This window comes from Phyllobates terribilis, unplaced genomic scaffold, assembly GCF_046119375.1.
Source record: "Phyllobates terribilis strain yellow unplaced genomic scaffold, ASM4611937v1 Scaffold_13__5_contigs__length_258822181, whole genome shotgun sequence".
NCBI classification, from domain to species: domain Eukaryota; kingdom Metazoa; phylum Chordata; class Amphibia; order Anura; family Dendrobatidae; genus Phyllobates; species Phyllobates terribilis.
The window spans coordinates 41,788,080-41,815,082 of NW_027362773.1; the positions used below are offsets into that span (position 1 = coordinate 41,788,080).

At 44.2% G+C, this 27,003-nt stretch overlaps 1 protein-coding gene across 1 annotated transcript in view; it reads left to right on the forward strand.

Annotated features, from left to right (window-relative positions):
• Window positions 1-27,003, forward strand: part of BBOX1 (gamma-butyrobetaine hydroxylase 1) — a 267,776-nt gene that overhangs the window by 62,882 nt on the left and 177,891 nt on the right. Inside the window, exon 3 of the mRNA XM_073659436.1 lies at window positions 18,170-18,284. Within this exon, the coding sequence (XP_073515537.1) occupies window positions 18,170-18,284 (115 nt within the window). The remainder of the gene's footprint in view (window positions 1-18,169; window positions 18,285-27,003) is intronic.

The following is a 27,003-nucleotide window of genomic DNA, read 5'->3' on the forward strand; positions in this document are numbered from 1 at the left end:
ACTAAGAATTTAAAGACACATAGAGCAGGGCCACAGTAACGAGGTACAACATGTTCCCATTAGAAAGGAGAGGGTCTGCTATACAAATATAGGGTATGCAGTGAGTCCAACGGCTCACCAATTTTAGGAAAAACCCCATTAAGAATTTAAAGACACACAGAGCAGGGCCACAGTAACAAGTATGACATGTTCCCATTAGAAAGGAGAGGGTCTGCTATACAGTTGTAGGGTATGCAGTGAGTCCAACGGCTCACCAATTTTAGGAAAAACGCCACTAACAATTTAAAGACACATAGAGCAGGGCCACAGTAACAAGGTACGACATGTTCCCATTAGAAAGGAGAGGGTCTGCTATACAGTTATAGGGTATGCAGTGAGTCCAACGGCTGACTAATTTTAGGAAAAACCCCTCTAAGAATTTAAAGACACACAGAGCAGGGCCACAGTAAGAAATATGACATGTTCCCATTAGAAAGGAGAGGGTCTGCTATATATTTATAGGGTATGCAGTGAGTCCAATGGCTGACCAATTTTAGGAAAAACCCCACTAAGAATTTAAAGACACACAGAGCAGGGCAACAGTAACAAGGTACGACATGTTCCCATTAGAAAGGAGAGGGTCTGCTATACCGTTATAGGGTATGCAGTGAGTCCAACGGCTGACCAATTTTAGGAAAAACACAACTAAGAATTTAAAGACACACAGAGCAGGGCCACAGTAACAACAAATTCCCATTAGAAAGGAGAGAGTCTCCCATAGTGTTGGCCTATGCGGTGAATGCAAGGGCTGCCAAAAATTTGGAGGCACTTCAATGCCCTTTGGAAGAAATGTGGAGGAGGGCTTTATAAAAAATGTTCCAATTAGAAAGGAGCAGGCCTCCTACACTTGTTATGCCCATGCACTAAGAGTATGGACTGACAAACATTTACCCCTGGGGGTCTTATGTGGGTCTTGCATTACGGACCACCGTCATCCTGGTGATATGTTGGTGGAGGATGAGGAGAAGTAGGAGGACAAGAGGAAATAGACAAAATCAGGAAGCGTATACCCATGTGTGGGTGTGAAAAGGTGCATGGGAATACACCTCCCAAGAAAAGACACTGGCTTTGAGTTTATGTTACGCAGCTATCATTTGGTGGTGTTGAGAAGTCTGGCCCAATCCAGCCCTTGTTCATTTTTATAAAGGTCAGCCTGTGAGTATTTTCAGTTGACAGGCGGATGCGCTTATCAGTTATAATTCCACCAGCGGCACTAAAAACCTGCTCTGATAAAACGCTGGCGGCAGGGCTGGCCAGGACCTCCAAGGCATAGAGAGCCAGTTCATTCCACATATCCAGCTTGGATACCCAATAATTATAAGGCACAGAGGAATCACGGAGGACGTTGGTACGGTCGGCAAGGTACAACCTCAGCATCTTCCCAAACTTTGCACTCCTTGTAAGAGTATCCTGCGCCTCAGGGCCTGTGCGATGGGAGAGTCTGAGAACACTCTCCCAGAACTTTGACAGTGTTCCCCTGCCTCTGCTGGATTGAAGTTGTGTCTCTCTCGCCTGTACTCCTTGGTTGTCCAACGAAGTTTGTCCTCTGCCACCAAATTGAGTAAAAACCCCACTAAGAATTTAAAGACACACAGAGCAGGGCCACAGTAACAAGTATGACATGTTCCCATTAGAAAGGAGAGGGTCTGCTATACAGTTATAGGGTAAGTAGTAAGTCCAACGGCTGACCAATTTTAGGAAAAACAACACTAAGAATTTAAAGACACATAGAGCAGGGCCACAATAACAAGGTACGACATGTTCCCATTAGAAAGGAGAAGGTCTGCTATACAGTTATAGGGTATACAGTGGGTCCAACGGCTGACCAATTTTAGGAAAAACCCCACTAAGAATTTAAAGACACACAGAGCAGGGCCACAGTAACAAGTACGACATGTTCCCACTAGAAAGGAGAGGGTCTGCTATGCAGTTATAGGGTATGCAGTGAGTCCAACGGCTGACCAATTTTAGGAAAAACCCCACTAAGAATTTTAAGACACATAGAGCAGGGCCACAGTAACAAGGTACGACATGTTCCCATTAGAAAGGAGAGGGTCTGCTATACAGTAATAGGGTATGCAGTGAGTCCAACGGCTGACCAATTTTAGGAAAAACACCACTAAGAATTTAAAGACACATAGAGCAGGGCCACAGTAACAAGGTACGACATGTTCCCATTAGAAAGGAGAGGGTCTGCTATACAGTTATAGGGTATGCAGTGAGTCCAATGGCTGACCAATTTTAGGAAAAACCCCACTAAGAATTTAAAGACACAGAGCAGGGCCACAGTAACAAGGTACGACATGTTCCCTTTAGAAAGGAGAGGGTCTGCTATACAGTTATAGCGTATGCAGTGAGTCCAACGGCTGACCAATTTTAGGAAAAAAAACACTAAGAATTTAAAGACACATAGAGCAGGGCCACAGTAACAAGGTACGACATGTTAACATTAGAAAGGAGAGGGTCTGCTATACAGTTATAGGGTATGCAGTGAGTCCAACGGCTGACCAATTTTAGGAAAAACCCCACTAAGAATTTAAAGTCACACAGAGCAGGGCCACAGTAACAAGTACGACATGTTCCCATTAGAAAGGAGAGGGTCTGCTATACAGTTATAGGGTATGCAGTGAGTCCAACGGCTGACCAATTTTAGGAAAAAACCCACTAAGAATTTAAAGACACATGGAGCAGGGCCACAGTAACAAGGTACGACATGTTCCCATTAGAAAGGAGAGGGTCTGCTATACAGTTTTAGTATATGCAGTGAGCCCAACGGCTGATCAATTTTAGGAAGAACACCACTAAGAATTTAAAGACACATAGAGCAGGGCCACAGTAACGAGGTACAACATGTTCCCATTAGAAAGGAGAGGGTCTGCTATACAAATATAGGGTATGCAGTGAGTCCAACGGCTGACCAATTTTAGGAAAACCCTCACTAAGAATTTAAAGACACACAGAGCAGGGCCACAGTAACAAGATACGACATGTTCCCTTTAGAAAGGAGAGGGTCTGCTATACAGTTATAGGGTATGCAGTTAGTCCAATGGCTGACCAAGTTTATTAAAAACACCACTAAGAATTTAAAGACACATAGAGCAGGGCCCAGTAACAAGGTACGACATGTTCTCATTAGAAAGGAGAGGGTCTGCTATACAGTTATAGGGTATGCAGTGAGTCCAACGGCTGACTAATTTTAGGAAAAACCCCACTAAGAATTTAAAGACACACAGAGCAGGGCCACAGTAAGAAATACGACATGTTCCCATTAGAAAGGAGAGGGTCTGCTATACAGTTATAGGGTATGCAGTGAGTCCAACAGCTGACCAATTTTAGGAAAAACCCCACTAATAATTTAAAAACACATAGAGCAAGGCAACAGTAACAAGGTACGACATGTTCCCATTAGATAGGAGAGGGTCTGCTATACAGTTATAGGGTATGCAGTGAGTCCAACGGCTGACCAATTTTATTAAAAACCCCACTAAGAATTTAAAGACACACAGAGCAGGACCACAGTAAAAAGTACAACATGTTCCCATTAGAAAGGAGAGGGTCTGCTATACAGTTATAGAGTATGCAGTGAGTCCAACGGCTGACCAATTTTAGGAAAAACACAACTAAGAATTTAAAGACACACAGAGCAGGGCCACAGTAACAACAAATTCCCATTAGAAAGGAGACAGTCTCCCATAGTGTTGGCCTATGCGGTGAATGCAAGGGCTGCCAAAAATTTGGAGGCACTTCAATGCCCCATGGAAGAGATGTGAAGGAGGGCCTTATTAAAAAATGTTTCCATTAGAAAGGAGCGGGCCTCCTACACTTGTTATGCCCATGCACTAAGTGTATGGACTGACAAACATTTACCCCTGGGGGTCTTATGTGGGTCTTGCATTACGGACCACGGTCATCCTGGTGATATGGTGGTAGAGGATGAGGAGAAGTAGGAGGACAAGAGGAAATAGACAAAATCTGGAAGCGTATACCCATGTGTGGGTGTGAAAAGGTGCATGGGAATACACCTCCCAAGAAAATACACTGGCTTTGAGTTTATGTTATGCAGCTATCATTTGGTGGTGTTGAGAAGTCTGGCCCAATCCAGCCCTTGTTCATTTTTATAAAAGTCAGCCTGTCAGCATTTTCAGTTGACAGGCGGATGCGCTTATCAGTTATAATGCCACCAGCGGCACTAAAAACCTGCTCTGATAAAACTGGCGGCAGGACAAGCCAGGACCTCCAAGGCATAAAGAGCCAGTTCATTCCACATATCCAGCTTGAATACCCAATAATTTTAAGGCACAGAGGAATCACCGAGGACGTTGGTACGGTCGGCAAGGTACTCCCTCAGCATCTTCCCAAACTTTGCACTCCTTGTAAGAGTATCCTGCGCCTCAGGGCCTGTGCGATGGAAGAGTCTGAGAAAACTCTCCCCGAACTTTGACAGTGTTCCCCTGCCTCTGCTGGATTGAAGTTGTGTCTCTCTCGCGTGTACTCCTTGGTTGTCCAACGAAGTGTGTCCTCTGCCGCCAGCGTTTTCAGATGGGAATTTTTTTAATAGTTCCGCAACAAGGGCCTTCTGGTACTGTCCCATTTTTGTAGATCTGTCCGCCTCAGGAATAAAAGATATAAAGTTCTCCTTGTAGCGTGGGTCTAGAAATGTCACCAACCAGTAATAACTGTCACCCAAAATTTTGAGAACGCGAAGGTCATGGGAAAGGTAGCGTAACATAAACTCAGCCATGCGTGCCTGACTACTAACAGGCAAGACTTCCGTGTCCTCACCAAGAGGATGACTGACCATGCTCTCCTCCTCCTCCTCCTCTCTGTCCTCTGAGCATCCACGCTGAACAGACGGTATGAGAGCTGTTCAGGTAGTACCGTCTATAGTGCATGAAACTAGCTCCTATCCTTCCTCCTCTTTCTCCTCTTCCTCATTGTCACCCAATCCACGTTGGGATGAGTTGAGGCTTGGCTGTGTGTAATCACCCTGAATGGTTCCTTGCTCCATCTCATCGTGCTCCGCCTGCAATGCCTCCTCTTTGATTGTGAGCTGAGAGCATTTCAGAAGACAGAGACGCGGGATGGTGACGCTAATTATGGCGTCATCGCCGCTCACCATCTTGGTGGAGTCCTCAAAGTTTTGGAGGATGGTACATATGTCTGACATCCATGTTCACTCCTGAGGTCTTATGTGTGGAGTCTGAACTGAATACCGACGGCCTTGTTGATTCTGGTACTCAACAACTGCCCTCTTCTGCTCACAAATCCTTCCCAACATCTGCAGTGTAGAGTTCCAACGCGTGGGGACATCACACACAAGTCTGTGAGCCGGAAGCTGCAAACGCTGCTGAAACACTGCAAGGGCGGCGGAAGCTGTAGCTGACTTTCTAAAATGGGCACACAGGCAGCGTACTTTAAGAAGCAGATCCGGCAGCTCCGGGTAGGATTTGAGAAACCGCTGAACCACGAGGTTAAGCACATGGGCCAGGCATGGTACGTGTGTGAGCTCGCTTCGCTTCAGAGCCGCCACCAGGTTCCGGCCATTGTCACACACGACCATACCTGGCTGTAGGTTCAGAGGAAATGCTTCCGTCTCCACAAGCCTAAAAGGCAACATTTCGAGCGCAAGCAGTCGTGAAATGTGAGAATTTAGTAGTGTGGCCTGTCGGGCTTTGGCTGCATATTTGCGCTTGCGTTCCATGGACTGGGGTATGGACAACTGAACGCTGCGCTGGGACAAGGACATGGACGTGCTTCCTGATGCTGCTACTTGAGAGTGTGCAACGACAGGTGCAGGGCAGGAGGTGTCTTTGCATGCACCATGGACAGGGGATTGGCTTGCATGCACAACAGCGGAAGAAGCAATGGTGCCACCTGCAGACACTGTTTCTGGTCCCTGGGGTTCTGCCCACAAAGTCGGGTGCTTTGCTGCCATGTGCCTGATCATGCTGGTGGTGGTCAGGCTGGTCGTTTTGCCACCCCTGCTGATGCTGGCCTGGCAGGTGGTGCAAATGGCCTTTTTGGGGTTATTGGTAGAGTCTTTAAAAAACAACCAGACTCGGGAAGACCTAACAGTTGTACTGGCAACTTCCTACGTGTTGGTGTTATGGGGAACGGTTGCCTGCCTTCTGTCTGCAGCCACCACACTGCTTCCTCCTGCCTGTTGGGGTGCTGTACCTCCCTCCCCCTGTGTGCTGCTGTCCTCACTTTGCATGTCCTCCTGCCTGGTTGGGTCAGTTACTATATAATCCACAACCTCGTCTACCACTTCCGCACCCTGGTCCTCCGCCTGACTTTCTGACAATTGTGTCTCCTCATCGTCCACCTCTTGTTACACTTTCCCACCGTCGCCTTCGTTTGACCGTGACTGCTCAAATATATGGGCGTCGCTGCATGCAATCTTCTCTTGCCCCGCTTCAAGTGGACCGGGCTAGAGGCCCGAATCTATAAATGGAAAAGTGAACAGCTCTTCAGAGTGTCCAAGTGTGGGATTAGTTGTCTCTGGGTACTCGGCATGGTGGGAGGAAGGAGGATCAGGGTGATGAATGTGCGGTCCAGACTCATGGCTACTGAGACTTAACCGTGTGGAAGACAGGGTGGTGGTGGTGGTGGCTAAGTGACTAGAAGCATTATCCGCTATCCAACCAACAGCCTTTTGACACTGCTCTGGGTTCAATAGTGGTGTGCTGCGGTCCCCTAGAAATTGGGACAGGAAGGTCAGGCGAGAAGATTTGGGTGTTTGTTGTGGCACAATTTCAGCTTTCCCCCGGCCTTGTCTTCAGCCTCTGCATGCACCAATACCATCAAGTCCAGTTCCTTGTCCCTTGCCACATGCCTTGCCCATTTTAAATGGAGGACAGTGTCTTCCACGCTCACTACAAATGACTGAGTTTGGAGCGAACTTATATGTGATCTATGTGATAGAGAAAACAGAGTTTTATATACCTGGCCTGCAGGTAAGTAGTTTGAACAGCAAACTGCGGTTAATTGCTTCAATGACACACTAAAGGAAATTTTTAATGAAGGCCAGAAATGGCAGTATTTTCTGACAACATATATGTGATCTGTTTGATGGAGAAAACAGAGTTTTAAATACCTGGCCTGTAGGTAAGTAGTTTGAACAGCAAACTGCGGTGAATTGCTTCAATGACACACTAAAGGAAATTTTTAATGGAGGCCAGAAATGGCAGTATTTTCTGACAACGTATATGTGATCCGTATGACAGAGAAAACACAGTTTTAAATAGTTGGATTTCTAGTGCTTTAATATGGAAAGGACCTGGCTGTTTGTTAAGATGGATATGTGTAATGTACGGTTTTTCTCCCTACACTACCTAATACACAAGCAAATCTGTCCCTGACGTTGCAGCACCTCTCCCAAAACAAGCAAATGACGCAGAAAAACGGTGTTCTCTGGATTGCTTTTTAAGCAAATAATGAGGATTAAGATCTAAAGAAAAGTATTCCTGGCCCCTGAGATCTGGGCCTTTGTATAGAAATATCTAACAGCAGCAGAAGGCAGAATTGGAATGGAGCCTCTTGTGCTATATGCACTGCAGTCTGCTATATACACTGCCTGCCTATACACCCTGCCTGCCTGATATCTCTGCAGATGGATTAGTCCTCAGAAGGACTGTTTGTTAAGATGGATGTGTGTAATGTTCGGTTTTTCTCCCTACACTACCTAATACACGATCAAATCTCTCCCTGACTCAGCAGCAGCTCTCCCTATACTGTCTGATCCATGGTGACCTTGACGAGCATGGCGGCGCCCGGTCTGATTTAGACCTGATGACGCTGTGCGGCCAGCCAATCACTGTAATGCCCACAACCAACATGGCTACGGCATTACAGTGCATGGCAGGCAATCCCTGCATGTTCATTGGCTCTGTAAAGAGCACCAAACATGCAGGGAGGGGACCCGAGTTCCCGCCCGAGCAACCCAGAAATACTTTGCGAGCGCCGAGCATCTCGAGCAGTGAGATGCTCGGGCGAGCACCGAGCAGTAGCGAGCATGCTCGCTCATCACTACTGCTATCCATATATATCATTTTATGGCAAATTGACATTATAGAGTTGTGCCCCTGCACTGGACATCCTCTATAGGTAAGACAGAAACATAAGTGTATATTTACATGATGCAATTTTCATAAAATCACTTTAAGAAAATTCATTGTGTGAATGTACCTTTATATTACATTACCCCTGCAGTAGCAGTGGCTTCCAAGAACAAAATTAGCTGGAATGACACATAGGATGATGTGCTAATTACTGTGCCAACTGTATTTTGAAGTTAGAGACCAACTTCTTTAATCCTAAATCAAATTTTACCACTTTCAAAAATCACAGTATTAAATGTTTTATATACCAAAAAATATCAGAAGGCGCTTTTATAGAAACTAATGCAGTCAGAAAGATGGTGTCACAGGTATACCGTGACAGAGAGGAGACAGAAGACCGCAGCGTCTGATTCCTCCCACACCTGCACTCATTAGAAGCCTTTCACCTTCATATTAAACGGTGTAGGTTTCTTTTAGCAGTACAGGGGTTAATCTGCTCAGTTGTGAGCTCCTGGAAGCTTACCTTCATTTAGGCTCTCAGCTGTCAAATCTGTTAGCCACTCGCTGCTTCTATATACTGTATACTTAGCTTTGGCAGGCTATCATTGCCAGAGCTAGCTTATGCTGTATGGTTCTAGGAGTGTAGTGGAGGATGGTTATTTGAGAATGTGTTTGGTGGATTTCAGCTTAGACTGTTGTGTTGTTTAGGTTGGGTGTTAATCCTACTCTTTTCCTATTTTGGTTTGATTCCCATCCTCCACTTCCTGGTGTTAACCTCTGTTGTTTGTGTGCATATATTTGTATGACTGGTATTTTCCTTTAGTCCTGTTTGTATTACCTTGTTAGTCTGGTTTGTGTACTGCCATACACTACTACTCCCCTCTTCCATAGACTGTCATAGGTCCAAGTGCTATCAGTGAAAAAAGCAGATAGGACTTGTAGGTTAAAAACTGACATGCGAATGAGCCCTTACCCATACCACTTAGTGTTGCATTTGGAATATAACTGTAAATGTCTTTTGGATAGCAATTTTATATATTTTTATACATTTTTGTTGTAAATAAAATGTGTAAAAGTTTTTCTCGTTGATTCCAAACTGCTTTAGATGAAGAGTGGGATAAAGATACATGGTTGAGTCGGCTCATTAATCTTTTTTAAAGCCCATATTAAAAAGCGATAAATTATGAGTTTGAGGAGCAGAACATTAAAGTGATCACCGAGATTTATGAAGAGGTGGAAATTTTTTCCAATTTTTTTTCTGTGAAGACAAAAGTCTGGTGAAAGGTTCAAGACAGCTGCCTAGACCAACATGATACTTCACACACAAGAGAACACAGAAAACAGGCACCTGTTGTGAATTAGAAGGGCAGAAGATCATACAATAATGATGTATCCTGTCTAAGATTTACAGCCACTTCCTCTCTAACTAGGCTTAAAATTTTTTGCTTTTTTTGCATATTAGAGCTATTACTCTGTATTTGTATTGTTCCAAAGCAAATACACACAAAACATCATTTTTGGCAGTCTACAAGATTTTCCGCAAAGTCCCAAAATCCATTTGTAAAAAAAAATGTGAGAGCGAAAACAAGGATCCTTCACTGCTTAGTTCTCTCTTTTTTTTCTGACTGGCAGTGATATTTGTTAGTTAAATAATGAGACTTTAACATGTAAGTCATGCAGAATAAATCAATCCAACCCTATTAAATGTTCCCAATGCTATCATTCCACACATAAAGTACCAGAGGAGGGGGAAGCAAATAGAATGCCCGATGGGACCCATATCATTGTTATAATTTATATTTTCACTATTACAATTTGGAATATTGTAAAGGAAATTGTTTAATGAAGAGAAGGATATCATGGGGACAAAGAGGTATTTTTGTATTTGTTTTTTAGCTCTGAAGGGATTTTCTGGGATTTTCTAAAATTGCCAAAATTGGGGAATGTTATACAATAAAAACAATTACTTGCTTTAATTTTCCCAGCATTACACCAGCCGGCATATTTCTCATGATTTCCATTTTTCTATTTTATAGAGTTTGTTCTCCAAATATAAAGTCCTCTATACACATTAAAATAATGTCAGATGAACCTGTTGGTATAGATTGGTTCTGCCAAAAGTTTAATATCTTTGGGAGCTCTGGACAACTGATTGTTGGGGGAAATGTCGATTGACCATGTCCAATTTCAGACTGTGGATCGCTTTGTTCTCCCAGACATAAGCTTCTGCTAGACGTGTCTGGCGATGGCTCTCATTAAGAATACAGGAACACTTGGCCGAAAGTGCACTCTGGCGTATGTGAGAGTCAGATGAACAATCTGCCAATCAATCATTCAGGTGACAGTAATTTATGGTGTATGGTGGGCTTAAGAGAGTAGAGGTTGAAATACCCTCATATAAATCCCTATTTTAGTCTCCATGGTCTTTGATGTGTGTGCTACGTAGTAATAGCAGTATGAAATATTACGCTTGCAAAATTAAAGGGAATCTGACTGCTGATACATGTAGTCTGATCTATGGACAACATGTATCAAGCACTGGCTGTATGGTCTCAGCAAGGTATGTTTGACATACATTAAAATTGAAAGCATACATTTTTTATAAGAGATAATGTATAAACACTAGTGATGAGCGAGCATACTCGCAAGTACTTGGTACTCGCCCGAGCATCTCAATACTCGAGATGCTTGGCGCTCGCCGAGTACTTGCGAGATGCTCGGGCGGATGCTCGGGTCCCCTTCCTGCATGTTTGGAGCTCATTGTAATGCCGCAGCCATGATGGTTTTGGCATTACAGTGATTGGCTGGCCGCACAGCGTCATCAGGTCTATATTAGACCTGGCGCCGCTGCGCTCGTCACAGTCACACCGGAATCAGACAGTGTAGGGAGAGGTGCTGCTGAGCTAGGGAGGGATTTGGTTGTGTATTAGGTAGTGTAGGGAGAAAACAAGTACATTACACATATTCATCTCAACAAGCAGTCCTTCGGAGGACTAATCCATCTGCAGAGATATCAGGCAGGCAGTGTATATAGGCAGGCAGGGTATATAGCAAGACTGCAGTGCACATAGCACAAGAGGCTCCATTCCAATTCTGCCTTCTGCTGCTGTTAGATATTTTCATACAAAGGCCCAGGTCTCAGGGGCCAGGAATACTTTTCTTTAGATCTTAATCCTCATTATTTGCTTAAAAAGCAATCCAGAGAACACAGTTTTTCTGCGCTATTTGCTTGTTGGCACTGCAGATTACAGCCAGGTCCTTTCCATATTACAGCGCTAGAAATCCAGCTATTCAAAACTGTGTTTTCTCCGTCACACGGATCACATATACGTTGTCAGAAAATACTGCCATTTCTGGCCTCCATTAAAAATTTCTTTCAGAGTGTCAGTGCAGCAATTCACACCAGGTTGCTGTTCAAACTAGCTACCTACAGGCCAGGTATTTAAAACTCTGTTTTCTCCGTCACACGAGTCACATAGAAGTTCACTCCAAACTCAGTCATTTGTAGTGAGCGTGGAAGATACTGTCCTCCATTTAAATTGGGCAAGGCACGTGGCAAGGGACGGGGAACTGGATGTGATGGTGATGGTGCATGCAGAGGCCGATGACAAGGCCGCGGGTAAGCTGAAATTGTGCCACAACAAACACCCACATCTTCTCGCCCGACCGTCCTGTCCCAATTCCTAGGGGACCGCAGCACACCACTATTGAACCCAGAGCAGTGTCAAAAGGTTGTTGGTTGGATAGCAGATAATGCTTCCAGTCACTTAGCCACCACCACCCTGTTTTCCAAACGGTCAAGTCTCAGTAGCCGTGAGTCTGGACCGCATATTCCTCACCCTGATTCTCCTTCCTCCCACCATGCCGAGTGCCCGGAGACAACTGATCCCACACTTGGACATTCTGAAGAGCTGTTCACTTTTCCATTTATAGATTCAGGCCTCTCGCCCGGTCCACTTGAAGCGGGGCAAGAGGAGATCGCATGTAGCGATGCCCAAATATTTGAGCAGCCACGGTCACATGAAGGCAACAGTGGGAAAGTGTCACAAGAGGTGGACGATGATGAGACACAATTGCCAGAAAGTCATGAGGAGGACCAGGGAGCGGAAGTGGAAGACGAGGTCGTGGATGATATAGTAACTGACCCAACCTGGCAGGAGGACATGCAGAGCGAGGACAGCAACACACAGGGGGAGGGAGGCAGAGCACCCCAACAGGCAGGAGGAAGCAGTGTGGTGGCCACAGACAGAAGGCAGGCAACCGTTCCCCGTAATACCAACACGAAGGAAGTTGCCAGTACAACTGATAGGTCTTCCCGAGTCTGGTTGTTTTTTAAAGACTCTACCAATAACCCCAAAAAGGCCATTTGCACCACCTGCCAGGCCAGCATCAGCAGGTGTGGCAAAACGACCAGCCTGACCACCACCAGCATGATCAGGCACATGGCAGCAAAGCACCCGACTTTGTGGGCAGAACCCCAGGGACCAGAAACAGTGTCTGCGGGTGGCACCATTGCTTCTTCCGCTGTTGTGCATGCAAGCCAATCCCCTGTCCATGGTGCATGCGAAGATGCATCAGGAAGCATGTCCATGTCTTTGTCCCAGAGAAGTGTTCAGTTGTCCATACCCCAGTCCTTGGAACGCAAGCGCAAATATGCAGCCAACGCCCCACAGGCCACACTACTAAATTCTCACATTTCACGACTGCTTGTGCTCAAAATGTTGCATTTTAGGGTCGTGGAGACGGAAGCATTTCACAACCTGATGGCGGCGGCCGTCCCTCGGTACTCGGTCCCCAGCCGCCACTATTGCTCCCGGTGTGCCATCCCCGCATTACACAAGCACATGTCCCAAAACATTAGCCGTGCCCTCAACAACGCAGTTACCAGGAAAGTCCACATAACCACGGACATGTGGACAATTGCTTGTGGGCAGGGATGGTACATCTCGCTGACGGCACACTGGGTTAACATAGTGGAAGCCGGGACACAGTCGGACCTTGGGATGGAACACGTCCTCCCGACGCCAAGGATTGCGGACCCTAGGTCAATCAGGGTTGCCCCCGCGGTCTACAGCTCCTGCACCTCATCCTCCTCCTCCTTTTCAGCCTCCATCTCCGAAATGACCACATCAGTCACAAGCTGTAAGCACTGCAGCACTGCCTCGGCCAAGCGGCAACAGGCTGTGCTGAAGCTAATATGCTTAGGTAACAAACCGCACAATGCTGAAGAGTTGAGGACACCTCTGAAAGAGCAGGTAGATCTGTGGCTCACACCTCTGAACCTACAGCCAGGTATGGTCGTGTGTGACAATGGCCGGAACCTGGTGGCGGCTCTGAAGCGAAGCGAGCTCACACACGTACCATGCCTGGCCCATGTGCTTAACCTCGTGGTTCAGCGGTTTCTCAAATCCTACCCGGAGCTGCCGGATCTGCTTCTTAAAGTACTCCGCCTGTGTGCCCATTTTAGAACGTCACCTACAGCTTCTGTCGCCCTTGCCGTATTTCAGCAGCATTTGCAGCTTCCGGCTCACATACTGGTGTGTGATGTCCCCACGCGTTGGAACTCTACACTGCAGATGTTGGGAAGGATTTGTGAGCAGAAGAGGGCAGTTGTTGAGTACCAGCATCAACAACACCGTCGGTATTCAGTTCAGACTCCACACATAAGACCTCAGGAGTCGACATGGATGTCAGACATATGTACCATCCTCCAAAACTTTGAGGACTCCACCAAGATGGTGAGCGGCGATGACGCCATAATTAGTGTCACCATCCCGCTTCTCTGTCTTCTGAAACGCTCTCTGCTCACAATCAAAGAGGATGCATTGCAGGCGGAGCACGATGAGATGGAGCGAGGAACCATACTGGGTGATTACACACAGCCCAGCCTCATCTCATCCCATTGGGTGACAATGAGGAAGAGGAGGAGGAGGAGGAAGGACAGGAGCTAGTTTCATGCGCTATATTCGGTACTACCTGCACAGCTATCATACCATCTGTTCAGCGTGGATGGCCAGAGGACAGAGAGGAGGAGGAGGAGAGCATGGCCAGTCATCCTCGTGGTGAGGACACGGAAGTCTTGCCTGTTAGTAGTCTGGCACGCATGGCTGAGTTTATGTTACGCTGCCTTTCCCATGACCCTCGCATTCTCAAAATTTTGGGTGACAGTCATTACTGGTTGGTGACACTTCTAGACCCACGCTACAAGGAGAACTATATATCTCTTATTCCCGAGGCGGATAGGTCTACAAAAATGGGGCTGTACCAGAAGGCTCTTGTTGCGGAACTATTAAAAAAATTTCCATCTGAAAACGCTGGCGGCAGAGGGCACACTTCGTTGGACAACCAAGGAGTACAGGCGAGAGAGACACAACTTCAATCCAGTAGAGGCAGGGGAACACCGTCAAAGTTCTGGGAGTGTTTTCTCAGCCCCTCCCATTGCACAGGCCCTTAGGCGTGGGTTACTATCACAAGGAGTGCAAAGTTTGGGAAGCTGCTGAGGGAGTACCGTGCCGACCGTACCAACGTCCTCCGTGTTTCCTCTGTGCCTTATAATTATTGGGTATCCAAGCTAGATACGTGTAATGAACTGGCTCTCTATGCCTTGGAGGTTCTGGCCTGCCCTGCTGCCAGCGTTTTATCAGAGCGGGTTTTTAGTGCCTCTGGTGGAATTATAACTGATAAGCACATCCCCCTGTCAACTGAAAATGCTGACAGGCTCACTTTTATAAAAATGAACAAGGGCTGGATTGGGCCAGACTTCTCAACACCACCGAATGATAGCAGGGTAACATAAACTCAAATCCAGTGTCTTTTCTTGGGAGGTGTATTCCCATGCACCTTTTCACACCCAGACATGGGTATATGCTTCCTGATTTTGCCTATTTGCTCTTGTCTCCTCCTTCTCCTCATCCTCCACCCCCATATCACCAGGATGACCGTGGTCTGTGATGCAAGACCCACATAATTTTTTTAAAGGGTGTTTATGATGCCCGTAAAAAAAAAAAAATTATACAGTATGTTCATGTATACCCCCCAGGGGTAAATGTTTGTCATCCCATACACTTAGTGCATGGGCATTACAAGTATAGGAGGCCCGCTCCTTTCTAATGGGAACATTTTTTTATGAGGCCCTCTTCCACGTCTGTTGCAAGGGGCATTGGAGTGCCTCCCAATTTTTGGCAGCCCTTGCATTCACTGCATAGGCCAATACTATGGGAGACCCACTTCTTAATAATGTGAATATTTTTTTATGAGGCCCTCTACGTCTTTTCCAAGGGGCATTGGAGTGCCTCTAAATTTGCAATCCTTGCATTCACTGCATAGGCAAACACAATGGGAGACCCACTTCCTAATAATGGGAACATTGTTTTCAGGAGGCCCTCTGACCTCCACGTCTCTTCCAAGGGGCATTGGAGTGCCTCCAAATTTTTGTCAACCCTTGCATTCACTGCATAGGCAAACACAATGAGAGACCTACTTCCTAATAATGGGAATATTGTTTTCAGGAGGCCCATCTCTAAGTCTCTTCAAAGGGGTATTGGGGTGCATCCAAATTTTCAAAGTGGTATTGGGGTGCGTCCAAATTTTGGGCAGCCCTGGCACTCACTGCATACGCAATAACAGTATAGGAGACCCACTCTTTAGTAATGGGAACAATGAAACAAAGCCGGCTGATGGCTCTCGAAGAATAGTGAGGGCCGATGCTGGCCCTTTAAGAATAGTAAAGACCGCCTGATGGCCCTATAAAAATAGGCTTTGTGACTCTCAGAGTCCCTCCTTCATAAATGAAACACAATGTGTCTGATGATATCTCACACACCACATGGCCAGATAAGGTTGTAAAATGTTAAAATTACATTTCCTGATGAATGCAGTTGTCACGGTTGAAAGCAATGCAAAAGTGAAAAAACGCATCAGAAAAGCTACTTGTGAACATTGCCCAAGGTGTGGAGAAGCATTTTTGTTTTTGGTTATTTATTTTGCTTTATATACAAGTCATTACCCTGGAAAGGATGTTCCTTAACATATTTCCCAGGAAATTCCATTTTGGTTTCGTTTTGGTATATTTTATTGTGAGTCCGTAAAAGTGGCGTAATACAACGTTGTTGACAGAAGTGACCTGGGAGTCAGAAATGCTTCCAGGGGTCTTCCCCATGCTGTCCCCATGTTATTTGAGCACTGTTCCCATCGATTTGGGCAATTTTTAGGCCCTCTGCAGAATGCCGGGGGGAGCCACCTGAAAAATGCTCAAGTTTCCCATAGACTTACATTGAGCTCATTGCTCGGGTCGAGCACCCGAGTATTCCAATGTGCTCGACCCGAGCATCGAGCACCGAGCGTTTTAGTGCTTGCTCATGACTATTAAGCACATTAAGAAGCGCTATTTACAAAATTAAGGAATTGAACCTTTAAAGGGAATCTGATAGCTGATACATGCTGCCTGATCTACGGACAAAATGTATCAGGCACTGGCTGTATGATCTCAGCCATGTATGTTTGACCCTGAAATTCTGAGGGGAAAAACATACTTTAGAAGCCTACAGTGACAGCCGTACATGAGACTAGTCAGACTGACAGCTTCTCCCCAACAGTTGTCCTTGAGTGACGGGTCTCTCCCTGTGTGTTGTATATAGGGAGAGACCTGTCTTTCCTTCACAGCAGACAGGAAGAATCTGCCAAGGACCTGCCTATCCGACTAGCCTCCAGCACTGCTCGGTCCCTGTAGGTTTTAAATTATGCTATTCTCTGAAACGCCTCAGAATTTCAGAGTCAAACATACTGTCACCAAATATCAGAAGGCACTTTTAGAAAAACTAACGCTGTAAGAGATGGTGTCATGGGTTTACCATGACAGAGAGGGGCAAGAAGACCACAGCCTCTGATTTCACGTACTCCTGCACTGATCAGAAGCACTTCTTCATATTAAATATTGCAGGCTTCTATTAGCAGTGCAAGGGTTAATCTGTTCAGCTTGGCGTCTCTGAAACTTCCCAGCTTGGATGATCTCAGCTGTTCAGTATTGGCCAATCCCTTCTCCTATATATACTCACCTCTGGCAATCTGGATTTCCAGTGTTAGTTTTTTGTACTGCCTGGTGAGGAGCAGAGGAGTCAGTTGTTGGTTAAGGCATTTGGAGTGTTTATCTTTGACTGTTGCTAGGTGTTTCTGCTGTGTGCAATTCCTCATCCACTCCTATTTAGTTTCTCTTCCTTTTCTCCCTGGTGTTTCTATTCGTTGTCTGTGAGTGCATATTTGTATGATTGGTATTTTCATTTATCCCTGTACGTCTTTCCTTGGTTCTCTGGTTTGTGTATATACATACACTATTGCTCCCCACTTCCCTGGGCGGCAGAGAGGGTCAGATATAAGGCTGATTCAGGAGTTCAGCAAGGTACATGGCCCAGCATCTTCACCATCAGAAGTAATCTGGGGAGCAGGGATAGCTAGGGCACCCATAGTGTTAAGGACAGGGAAAGAGCCCCTGGCCCCGGTTAATCTGACAACAGAACTGTGACACATACCTGGCTGAGATCATACAGACAGTGCCTGATACATGCTGCTCGTGGATTGGCAGCATGTATCAGCTATCAAATTCACTTTAAGGTGCATTACCTTAATTTCATAAATAGTGTTTCTTCATGTGTTTAGACACTATCGCTTATAGTTTGTAATAATGTATTGCATGTATTAGTAGCATGTTACGCAACATTAAGATGTACAAGTTCACAATACATCTCTAATAGATGTTAATGAGGCTCAATTTTTATATGGAGGCACACAGACAAAAAAATCTATTTAATGCTGTGTTACAGATATCTCCACTAGAAACAATGCATAATACAGCACCCTATGGAAAAGACATATGACATCACATGAAGTGTCTTTAATGCCTCTCTATAGCATTTGTGAATAATCATATATTGGGATGCAATTCTAGGTTTACATTCCAATTATACTGATGTTCTGGTGTTAATTGTATCGGAATATTATGACTGTTGTCAAGAGGCAATGAGGGAAGATGTTTATTTTTCCTCATAGTTTTTTCTTTCCTTTTTCCACTATCACAGGTGTCTATTACTTGGCCAGATGACCACCAAAGTGAATTTGATGCCAGTTGGTTGAAGAAGAGATGTTTTTCAAAAACATCAAGAGCAGAAATGAATGAGGAACTCTTTCTTCAGGGTTTGTGAAAACAAATGAAAAATGTTTTTTATTATGATTGGAAATTTAGATATTTTTACTTACAGTAAGGTATTTAGGGCTTTTATAAAAGATCTAGACTCTGTTACCTTTTTTACCCTTTTTTTAGTGAAAAAAAATAATTTCTACTAGCTGAACTAAAGAAAGAAAAAAAAAAGAAATATGATGCCTCAGTAGGGATTATGGCTGATTTTTAACTGAAAATTAGACATGGAGATTGCAGAGGGGAAAATTGCCGGATACAAGACATACAATGGCCAGAAATATTGTGATTTCTAATGTACACCCATCAAAGCCCGTTCTTAAAGGTTACATGAAATGAGAGGTGCGTTTTGAAGGTTTATTCAGAATAAAAAGGAAAAATAACTTTGGTCACTCATTGCATACATAAGTCGCTCCTAAGAGTGCCCTCAAGGATCTAGCCTTTTGTGGTTAGAGAATGCAAGAGGTAAGTTCAGTGGGAAAAATAAGTATTTGATACACTGCGAAGTTTGCAAGTTTTCCCACCTATAAGGAATGGAGAGGTCTGTCATTTTTATCATAGGTACACTTCAACTGTGAAAGACAGAATCTTTAAAAAAAATCCAGTAAATCACATTGTATGATTTTTAAACAATTAATTAGCATTTTATTGCATAAAATAAGTATTTGATACAAATAAAAAACAGAACTTAATATTTGGTACAGAAACCTTTGTTTGCAGTTACAGAGGTTAGATGTTTCCTGTAGTTCTTGACCAAGTTTGCACACACTGCAGGGTGGATTTTGGCCCACTCCTCCATACAGATCTTATCTTTCAGATATCTTTCTGTCCCCTATGCAGAAAAGCACTACCAAAGTATGATGTTTCCCCCACCATGCTTCATGGTTGGGATGGTATTATTGGGGTTGTACTCATCCTTCTTCTTCCACCAAACACGGCAAGTGGAGTTGATACCAAAAAGTTAAATTTTGGTCTCATCTGACCACATGAGCTTCTCTCATGCCTCCTCTGGATCCTCCAGATGGTCCTCGATGAATTTCAAACAGGCCTGGACATGTGCTGGCGTGAGCAGGGGAACCTTGTGTGCCCTGCAGGATTTTAGTCATGACGTCGTAATGTGTTACTAATGGTAATGTTTGAGACTGTGGTCCCAGCTCTCTTCAAGTCATTGACCAGGTCCTCCCATGTAATTCTGGGCTGATTTCTGACCTTTCCCGCAATCATCCTTACCCCCACAAGGTGAGATCTTGCATGGAGCCCCAGACTGAAGAAAATTGACATTGTCATTTTGTGTTTCTCCCATTTTCTAATAATTGCGCCAACAGTTGTTACCTTCTCACCAAGCTGCTTGTCTATTGTCCTGTAGCCCATACCCAGCCTTGTGCAGGTCTACAATTTTGTCCCTGGTGTCCTCAATCTCTTTGGTCTTGGCCATGGTGAAGAGATTGGAGTGTGATTGATTGAATGTGTGGACTACTGGCTTTTATACAGGTAACGAGTTCAAACAGGTGCAATAATTAATACAGGTAATGAGTGCAGAGTAGGAAGGCTTCTTATAGAAAGACTAACAGGTCTGTGAGAGCCATATTTTTTGCTGATTGGTAGGTGATCAAATACTTATTTCATGCAATAAAATGCAAATCAATTATGTAAAAATCATACAATGTGATTTTCTGCTTTTTATTATTAGATTTTGTCTCTCGCAGTTGAAGTGTACCTACGATAAAAATTGCAGACCTCTCCATTCTTGGTAGATGGGAAAACCTGAAAAATCAGCAGTGTATCAAATACTTATTTTCCCCACTGTATATTCAGAAATGTATTATTTTAGTTGTTTTTATCCATGGAAGACCCCCTTTAAGGTTTGATTGGACCACATTTTCAGTTCACAGTTTTGACTATATTGCTTTCTTGGAACATGTTGATGACCTATAGACATCCATATACATTTCTAAACAGTAAATCATGGTGAGCCTAGTTTAGTATGGTAAACAAGAACAGACCATTGACCAGATGTGGGCATGAATTTTCAGATTTATAAAAGAAGTATTTTACTGTGCTGATAAAGGAGTATGACAGTACAGTCATGGCCAAAAGTATTGAGAATGAGACAAATAGTAATTTTTCCAAAGTTTACTGCTTCATTTTTTGTAATGGCAATTTGCATATACTCCTGAATGTCAAAGAGTGATCAGCTTAACAGCAATTACTGTACTTGCAAAGTCAATATTTGCCCAGAAAATGAACTTTAACCCCCAAAACACATTTCAACATCATTGCAGTCCTGCCTTAAAAGAAGCAGCTAACATCGTTTTAGTGATTGATCCATTAACACAGGTGTGGGTGTTGATGAGGACAGGGCTGGCAATCAATCAGTCATGATTAAGTAAGAATGACATCACTGGACACTTTAAAAGGAGGCTGCTTCTTGGTATCATTGTTTCTCTTCAGTTAACCATGGTTATTTCTAAAGAAACACGTGCAGCCATCATTGCACTGCACAAAAATGGCCTAACAGGGAAGAGTATCGCAGCTACAAAGATTGCACCTCAGTCAACAATCTATCGCATCATCAAGAACTTCAAGGAGAGAGCTTCCATTGTTGTCAAAAAGGCTCCAGGGCGCCCAAGAAAGACCAGCAAGCGCCAGGACCGTATCTTAAAACTGTTTCAGCTGCGGGATCGGATTACCAGCAGTGCCGAGCTTGCACAGGAATGGCAGCAGGCTGGTGTGAGTGCTTCTGCAAGCACTGTGAGGCAGAGACTCTTTGAGCAAGGGCTGGTTTCAAGGAGGGCAGCAAAGAAGCCACTTCTCTCCAGAAAAAACATCAGGGACCGACTGATATTCTGCAAAAGGTACAGGGAGTGGACTGCTGAGGACTGGGGCAAAGTCATTTTCTCTGATGAATCCCCTTTTCGATTGTTTGGGACATCTGGAAAACAGCTTATTCGGAGAAGAAGTGGTGAGCGCTACCACCAGTCTTGTCTCATGCCAACTGTAAAGCATCCTGAAACCATTCATGTGTGGGGTTGCTTCTCAGCCAAGGGAATCGGCTCACTCACAGTCTTGCCTAAAAACACAGCCATGAATAAAGAATGGTACTAGAATGTCCTCCAAGAGCAACTTCTCCCAACCGTCCAAGAGCAGTTTGGCGTCCAACAATGCCTTTTCCAGCATGATGGAGCACCTTGCATAAAGCAAAGGTGATAACTAAATGGCTCATGGAACAAAACATAGAGATTTTGGGTCCATGGCCTGGAAACTCCCCAGATCTTAATCCCATTGAGAACTTGTGGTCAATCATCAAGAGACGGGTGGACAAACAAAAACCAACAAATTCTGGCAAAATGCAAGCATTGATTATGCAAGAATGGACTGCTATCAGTCAGGATTTGGTCCAAAAGTTGATTGAGAGCATGCCAGGGAGAATTACAGAGGTCTTGAAGATGAAGGGGCAACACTGCAAATATTGACTTGCTGCATTAACTCATTCTAACTGTCAATATAACCTATTGGTACTCATAATATGATTGCAATTATATTTCTGTATGTGATATAAACATCAGACAAACACTAATAAAAACCAGAGGCCAGCAGATCATGTGAAAATATAATTTTGGTGTCATTCTCAAAACTTTGGCCATGACTGTAGATAACACACGGTCTAGCTGAGGCTACATCTTACTACCCTGGGTCTTGCAGAATGCTGCACTCATTTATTGCATCCCCACATGAGTCTTTATAGGGTTACAACTAAAGGTCACTTTTGTGTCGAATTTCTTACGAGCAATGTATGTAGGAAATTACCCATGTAACTGTGTGTTTTACCATTCTGAAGAAGTTGTAAAATGAATGATAACTGAGATTTTGCTCTATAATTCATTAGGGTCTCTTTATTTATTTATTTTTTGGGCCATTATCATGGAAGTGATCCTTTAAAGAAATTCTTTTACAAATTTCTGGTTTCTTCAAAATTTTCAGGCATTTAGGCAAACGGTTCAGTTTGGTAATATTGGGTTTTAGAAATGTAGTGCCTGCATTGGTGATATAGAAAAAAATGGAGACATAGCTTGACAATGAGGCTTTGTCCTCATCACACTTGGAGTGTATATCTGTAACGTCTGACCTCCATGAGCTGTATGCAACTACCATATTGTCTAGCGTTGAGGAGGAAGACTACACTTTTTAACACATTAAAGAAAAACTAAAGAAAAAAGGTATGCCAACATATATGACCTATGTGTGTGGCAAAAGGACATTTTTTTATCACATATTAAACCTATAAGAGTCAATGGAATAGATAGGTACTGTATATATACTGGGAATATTCCTGGCATATGTGAAAAGTATATTATTCTCTCTTGCAAAAGTACATGATGGCTTCCAAAGTTATCTCTACAGAGCTCGGCATTCCAGAAATGGGTTGTCCTGGATTATGAAAGTGTGACAACTTTCCATCAACAAGAGCGCCACTCCTGTCCACAGGTTGTATGTGGTATTGTAGCTTGGTCTGTATTCACTTCAATACAATTCTGCAATGCCAGATCATGAATAACCAGTGAGGCACTGTTTCTAAAACAAAACGTCCATGTTTTTATAAACTTGGACCTCAAATCCAGTTCAAATCCATGATGTCATAAATGAATTTACGCAATGTTAGTCAGCTCTACAACCCACCTAAATTAAATCATATGGACCAGTCTGTTGTCGCTTAAAGAGTAATTCCCAAAATTACATTATTTTTCAAAAAGCACGTGAAATGCATAATTATTGATACTATACAGACTAAACCTAATATTAAGCTTATTTGCATCTTTTTTTTATATCTATCTGCTTCCCGGTGCATCTAGCTTCATACAGCAGAATGAGTGATCCTCTTCTTATCCCCTAAAACTACATTTCCTCAAAGAATTTGCTTCTCCTCAGTCCTGCAGACCCCTCCCTCCTTATATGTGCTCCTGACTAGACCCCCATCCGAGTTATCATCAAACTAATCTAACTGTAGAATTCACCTCAGGCCCCTGTGCACTCTTATCTCCTGTACAGCACTTATCTTCTGCCACCTACATCAGTATAGCTTCTGTGCTGTTTTACACCATTAGCTGGATATAGTAGAGCTCTAGCTGGATATAGTAGCGCTCAACTGACCTGCATTCCTCTTAAATGGCAGTGCAGAGTCGTGATTTTTACCTACTGCTGACCGATCAGTTTTGTAAAAATGCAAATGCCACTCGATTGATACATTTGGCAGAGGATTATCTTCTGCCATATGCATCAATAGAGCAGCATTTGCAGTTTCACATCACTGATCTGTCAGCAGAAAGCGACAAACGCAGGTTATCTAATCTCAGCCCCTCTATATACAGCCTTATCTTGCATCACCTCTATACACAGCCTTATCTACTTTCAACCCCTTTACACAGAGCGTCATTCTGCAGCATACCCCTGTATATAGCCCCCATCCTGAGGTATATCGCTCCTCTTAGCTACCAGCACACCCACACACTGCTGCCTCCTGGTATGAGCTTTCTTCACCTTTCTGTGACATCATTTTCACATTCTAGACACATCATCCCTCTATACTAGACACAACCCTGAGCAGAGCTATGCTGGCAGGAAGCTGAGAGAGACTGCACTGAACATGCTCAACCAGGAGCACTGGAACTATTGGAAGATGGTTCTAATGGCAACTGTAGGCTAAATAGAGCCCTCAGGGGCTTCCTTTGGGAGTGATATGAATTTGGGGAAGTTTTAAAAATTAGTTATATTGGCACAATTGAATAAATATATGTGTACATTATTGTAAGACCATACTGTCACTTTTGAAAAAACCTTTCAGACACGACAATTAGACATTAGGGATGAGCGGGCACTAAAATGCTCGGATACACGTCACTCGAACCAAGCAATTCCTAATGCTCGGATGCTCATTTTGAGTAACGAGTATAATGGGAGTCAATAGGAAATCCGAGCATTTTTCTGGCAGACCCTATAAGGAGGTCTGAGGGGCAGTTAAATGTTGAAATGAATGGAAAAAGTGCTGAATAGAGGGAGAACAGCATGGAGAGGACCGCTGTAATCATCTCTGACTCCCAGATCCCTCTTGAAAACAATGGGGTCACACTTTTACTTCACTTTAAGGACTGACAAAACATTCAAAATCAATGAGAAATTGGAGTTTTCAGGAAAAAAAAGTTAAGAAACATTCTTTCCTGTATAATGACTTGTATATAAGGCAAATTTTAAGAAGGATTTTAAAAAAATTAATAATTTAAGTAAACCAAAATTGAATTTTTTATTAAAAATTTGAAATTTCAGTGTCATTTATGAAGGAAGCATGAACTGCCAAAAATTTAATGGAAGAGGGACTCAGATACACCCTGTATTAGACATAAAGGAGGGCCTCATACACTTTGTGTTCAAATTGTCATGTAGTGGTACTCTTAGACTCATAAAGGCTATACACTAAGTGCAAAGCCTGCCAAAATTACAAGCAGGGTCAGACATACACCCTTGAAGGCACCAACTGTAGTGCTTCATTCAAATATTAAGAAAGTGTAGTTGTAGTACTCCTTCACTCATAAATGCTCTGCACACAGTGCAAAGCCAGAAAAAAATTATAAGGAGGGTCATCCATGCACCATTGAAAGCACCAAATGTAGAGCCTTATAAGAAAATTAAGAAAGTGTAGATGTGGCACTTACCCACAAGGCTTTGCACACAGTGCAAAGCCAGGAAAAAATGATAAGGAGGGTAATACAGTAATCCATAGACCCTTGAAGGCAACAACTTGCGGTCCTCATTAATATATTTTGAAAGTGTAGCTGATGTACTCCTACACTCATAAAGGCTTTGCACAAAGTGCAAAGCCAGGAAATAATAGTTAGAAGGGTAATAGAGTCATCCATAGACTATTGAAGGCAACAACTTCACAGGCCTCTTTAAAATATCCATAGAGTCCTGACCTGTCCAGATCATCAAGTCATTTATTTCCTCCCCTCCCCTTTTTGCTGGTAACAGTTCCTTTTAATAGCACAGTCCATAGGGATAGAAAGGGTCTCGTGCTCTTTAAGAGTTCAGAGTCCCTTAATCCAGCAGGGGAATGCGCAACCGCGTGCAAAAACAAACTGGGTGGGGGAAAACATAAACTCTTCTGGCCGTCCTAGCCAACACTGGGATCCCAAGCACACTTTAGGGCCTCCTGCCCTCAGGAACGCAGAACAATTCCTCAGTGGTTCCTTACTGTGCAACAGGAACAACTGCACCTTAAAACCTTAAACAGCGAAATCCTCTTCATGTGTTCGCTTCTTCTCCTTCCTCGGGAGGCTGGGAGGATTACCCCCACCTGCTTCCTGGAGATGGATTCCCAGGTGCTTGGGCTGTAAGTGACCTAGCTTCGAGTAGTGCCGGAGCCCCCGACATGTAGAAATGGGCAACAGCCCCCTATGTCACCTGCACCATCACTGGCTGCCGCATAGGAGGTGGAGGACCTCAAGGACAGTCCAATCTCTCGGGAGTGGTAGCCCCATCTCGAGCTGCCTCGAGGAGCCTCTCCCAGGCCTATTAATTTTGCAAGAAGGGTTCATCATGCTCCCTTCCTTCTTGGATCACACCTACCGCACACCATCAATGTTGCCCCTCCATTTTGAGGAACGTGACCCTGTTTCCAGCCTTAAGCTCTTGCAGCCTTCGAGGCAAGTACTCCGTCTCTACTGCCTGCTGGTTGAACAAGATGTGATGACGGGTCCCAAATTCTTCTATGGACCCCCATCTCTGCTACCAGTTGTACGTAACGACCTTCCCCCTGGATGGCAACTCTCAATACCTTGCTGCTAAAGGGCCCGCTAGTATGTCTTCAGCCCTGGTCCTGGTTTGCCTACTTCTCTCTTCTGACCAGCCTAGGCCCCGCAGGCTTCTCACTAGTTGCTGGATCCTGGCTCTTCCATCCACAGTCCACAAGTACCCCAGCGGTGAAGGCTGCGACCTGGATTCAGGCCTTGGTGGTTCTGTGAAAGCGGCTGGTTCCGGACCACAGGCTTCTGCCACCTCCGCCATTGTGCCAGCTTGGTCTATCTCCGATATTTCTCCGGTCTCTCCCTGGGGTGTCTCACGGGATTCTGCCATCTTTGTCGCCTTGTCACCCACTAAGCACATTGCACTGTATAGATTACTAATTCAATCCAGAAATTTTTTTTAACGCTTTTTTGGAGTGTTATATACCACTGAAATGTAACTCAAAGCACGTAATACTCTATGGATGACTAATTGAATGCAGAAAAATGTTTGAACGCTTTTTTGGAGTGTTATATACCACCGTAATGTAACACTAAGCAAGTTAAACTGTATGGATGACAATATAGTACATTTTTTCACCCCAATAAAAAGAATGTGGTGACGTGAAGCAGCCATATGTTTTGCAATGGACTGCAAAGCCCTAAACCCTGCCTAGAGGCTGTATTCTGCCAATCTCCCTGCTCCTGCTGCTGTCCCTAGGCTAAATGCAGAATGTACTGTATCTGATACAAACAGCAAAGCACAGAATAAAGCCCCCGTCACACTAAGCGAGATCGCTAGCGAGATCGCTGCTGAGTCACAAGTTTTGTGACGCAACAGCGACCTCAGTAGCGATCTCACTACGTTTGACACGTAGCAGCGACCAGGCCCCTGCTGTGAGATCGTTGGTCGTGTCGGAATGGTCTGGACATTTCTTTGATCGTT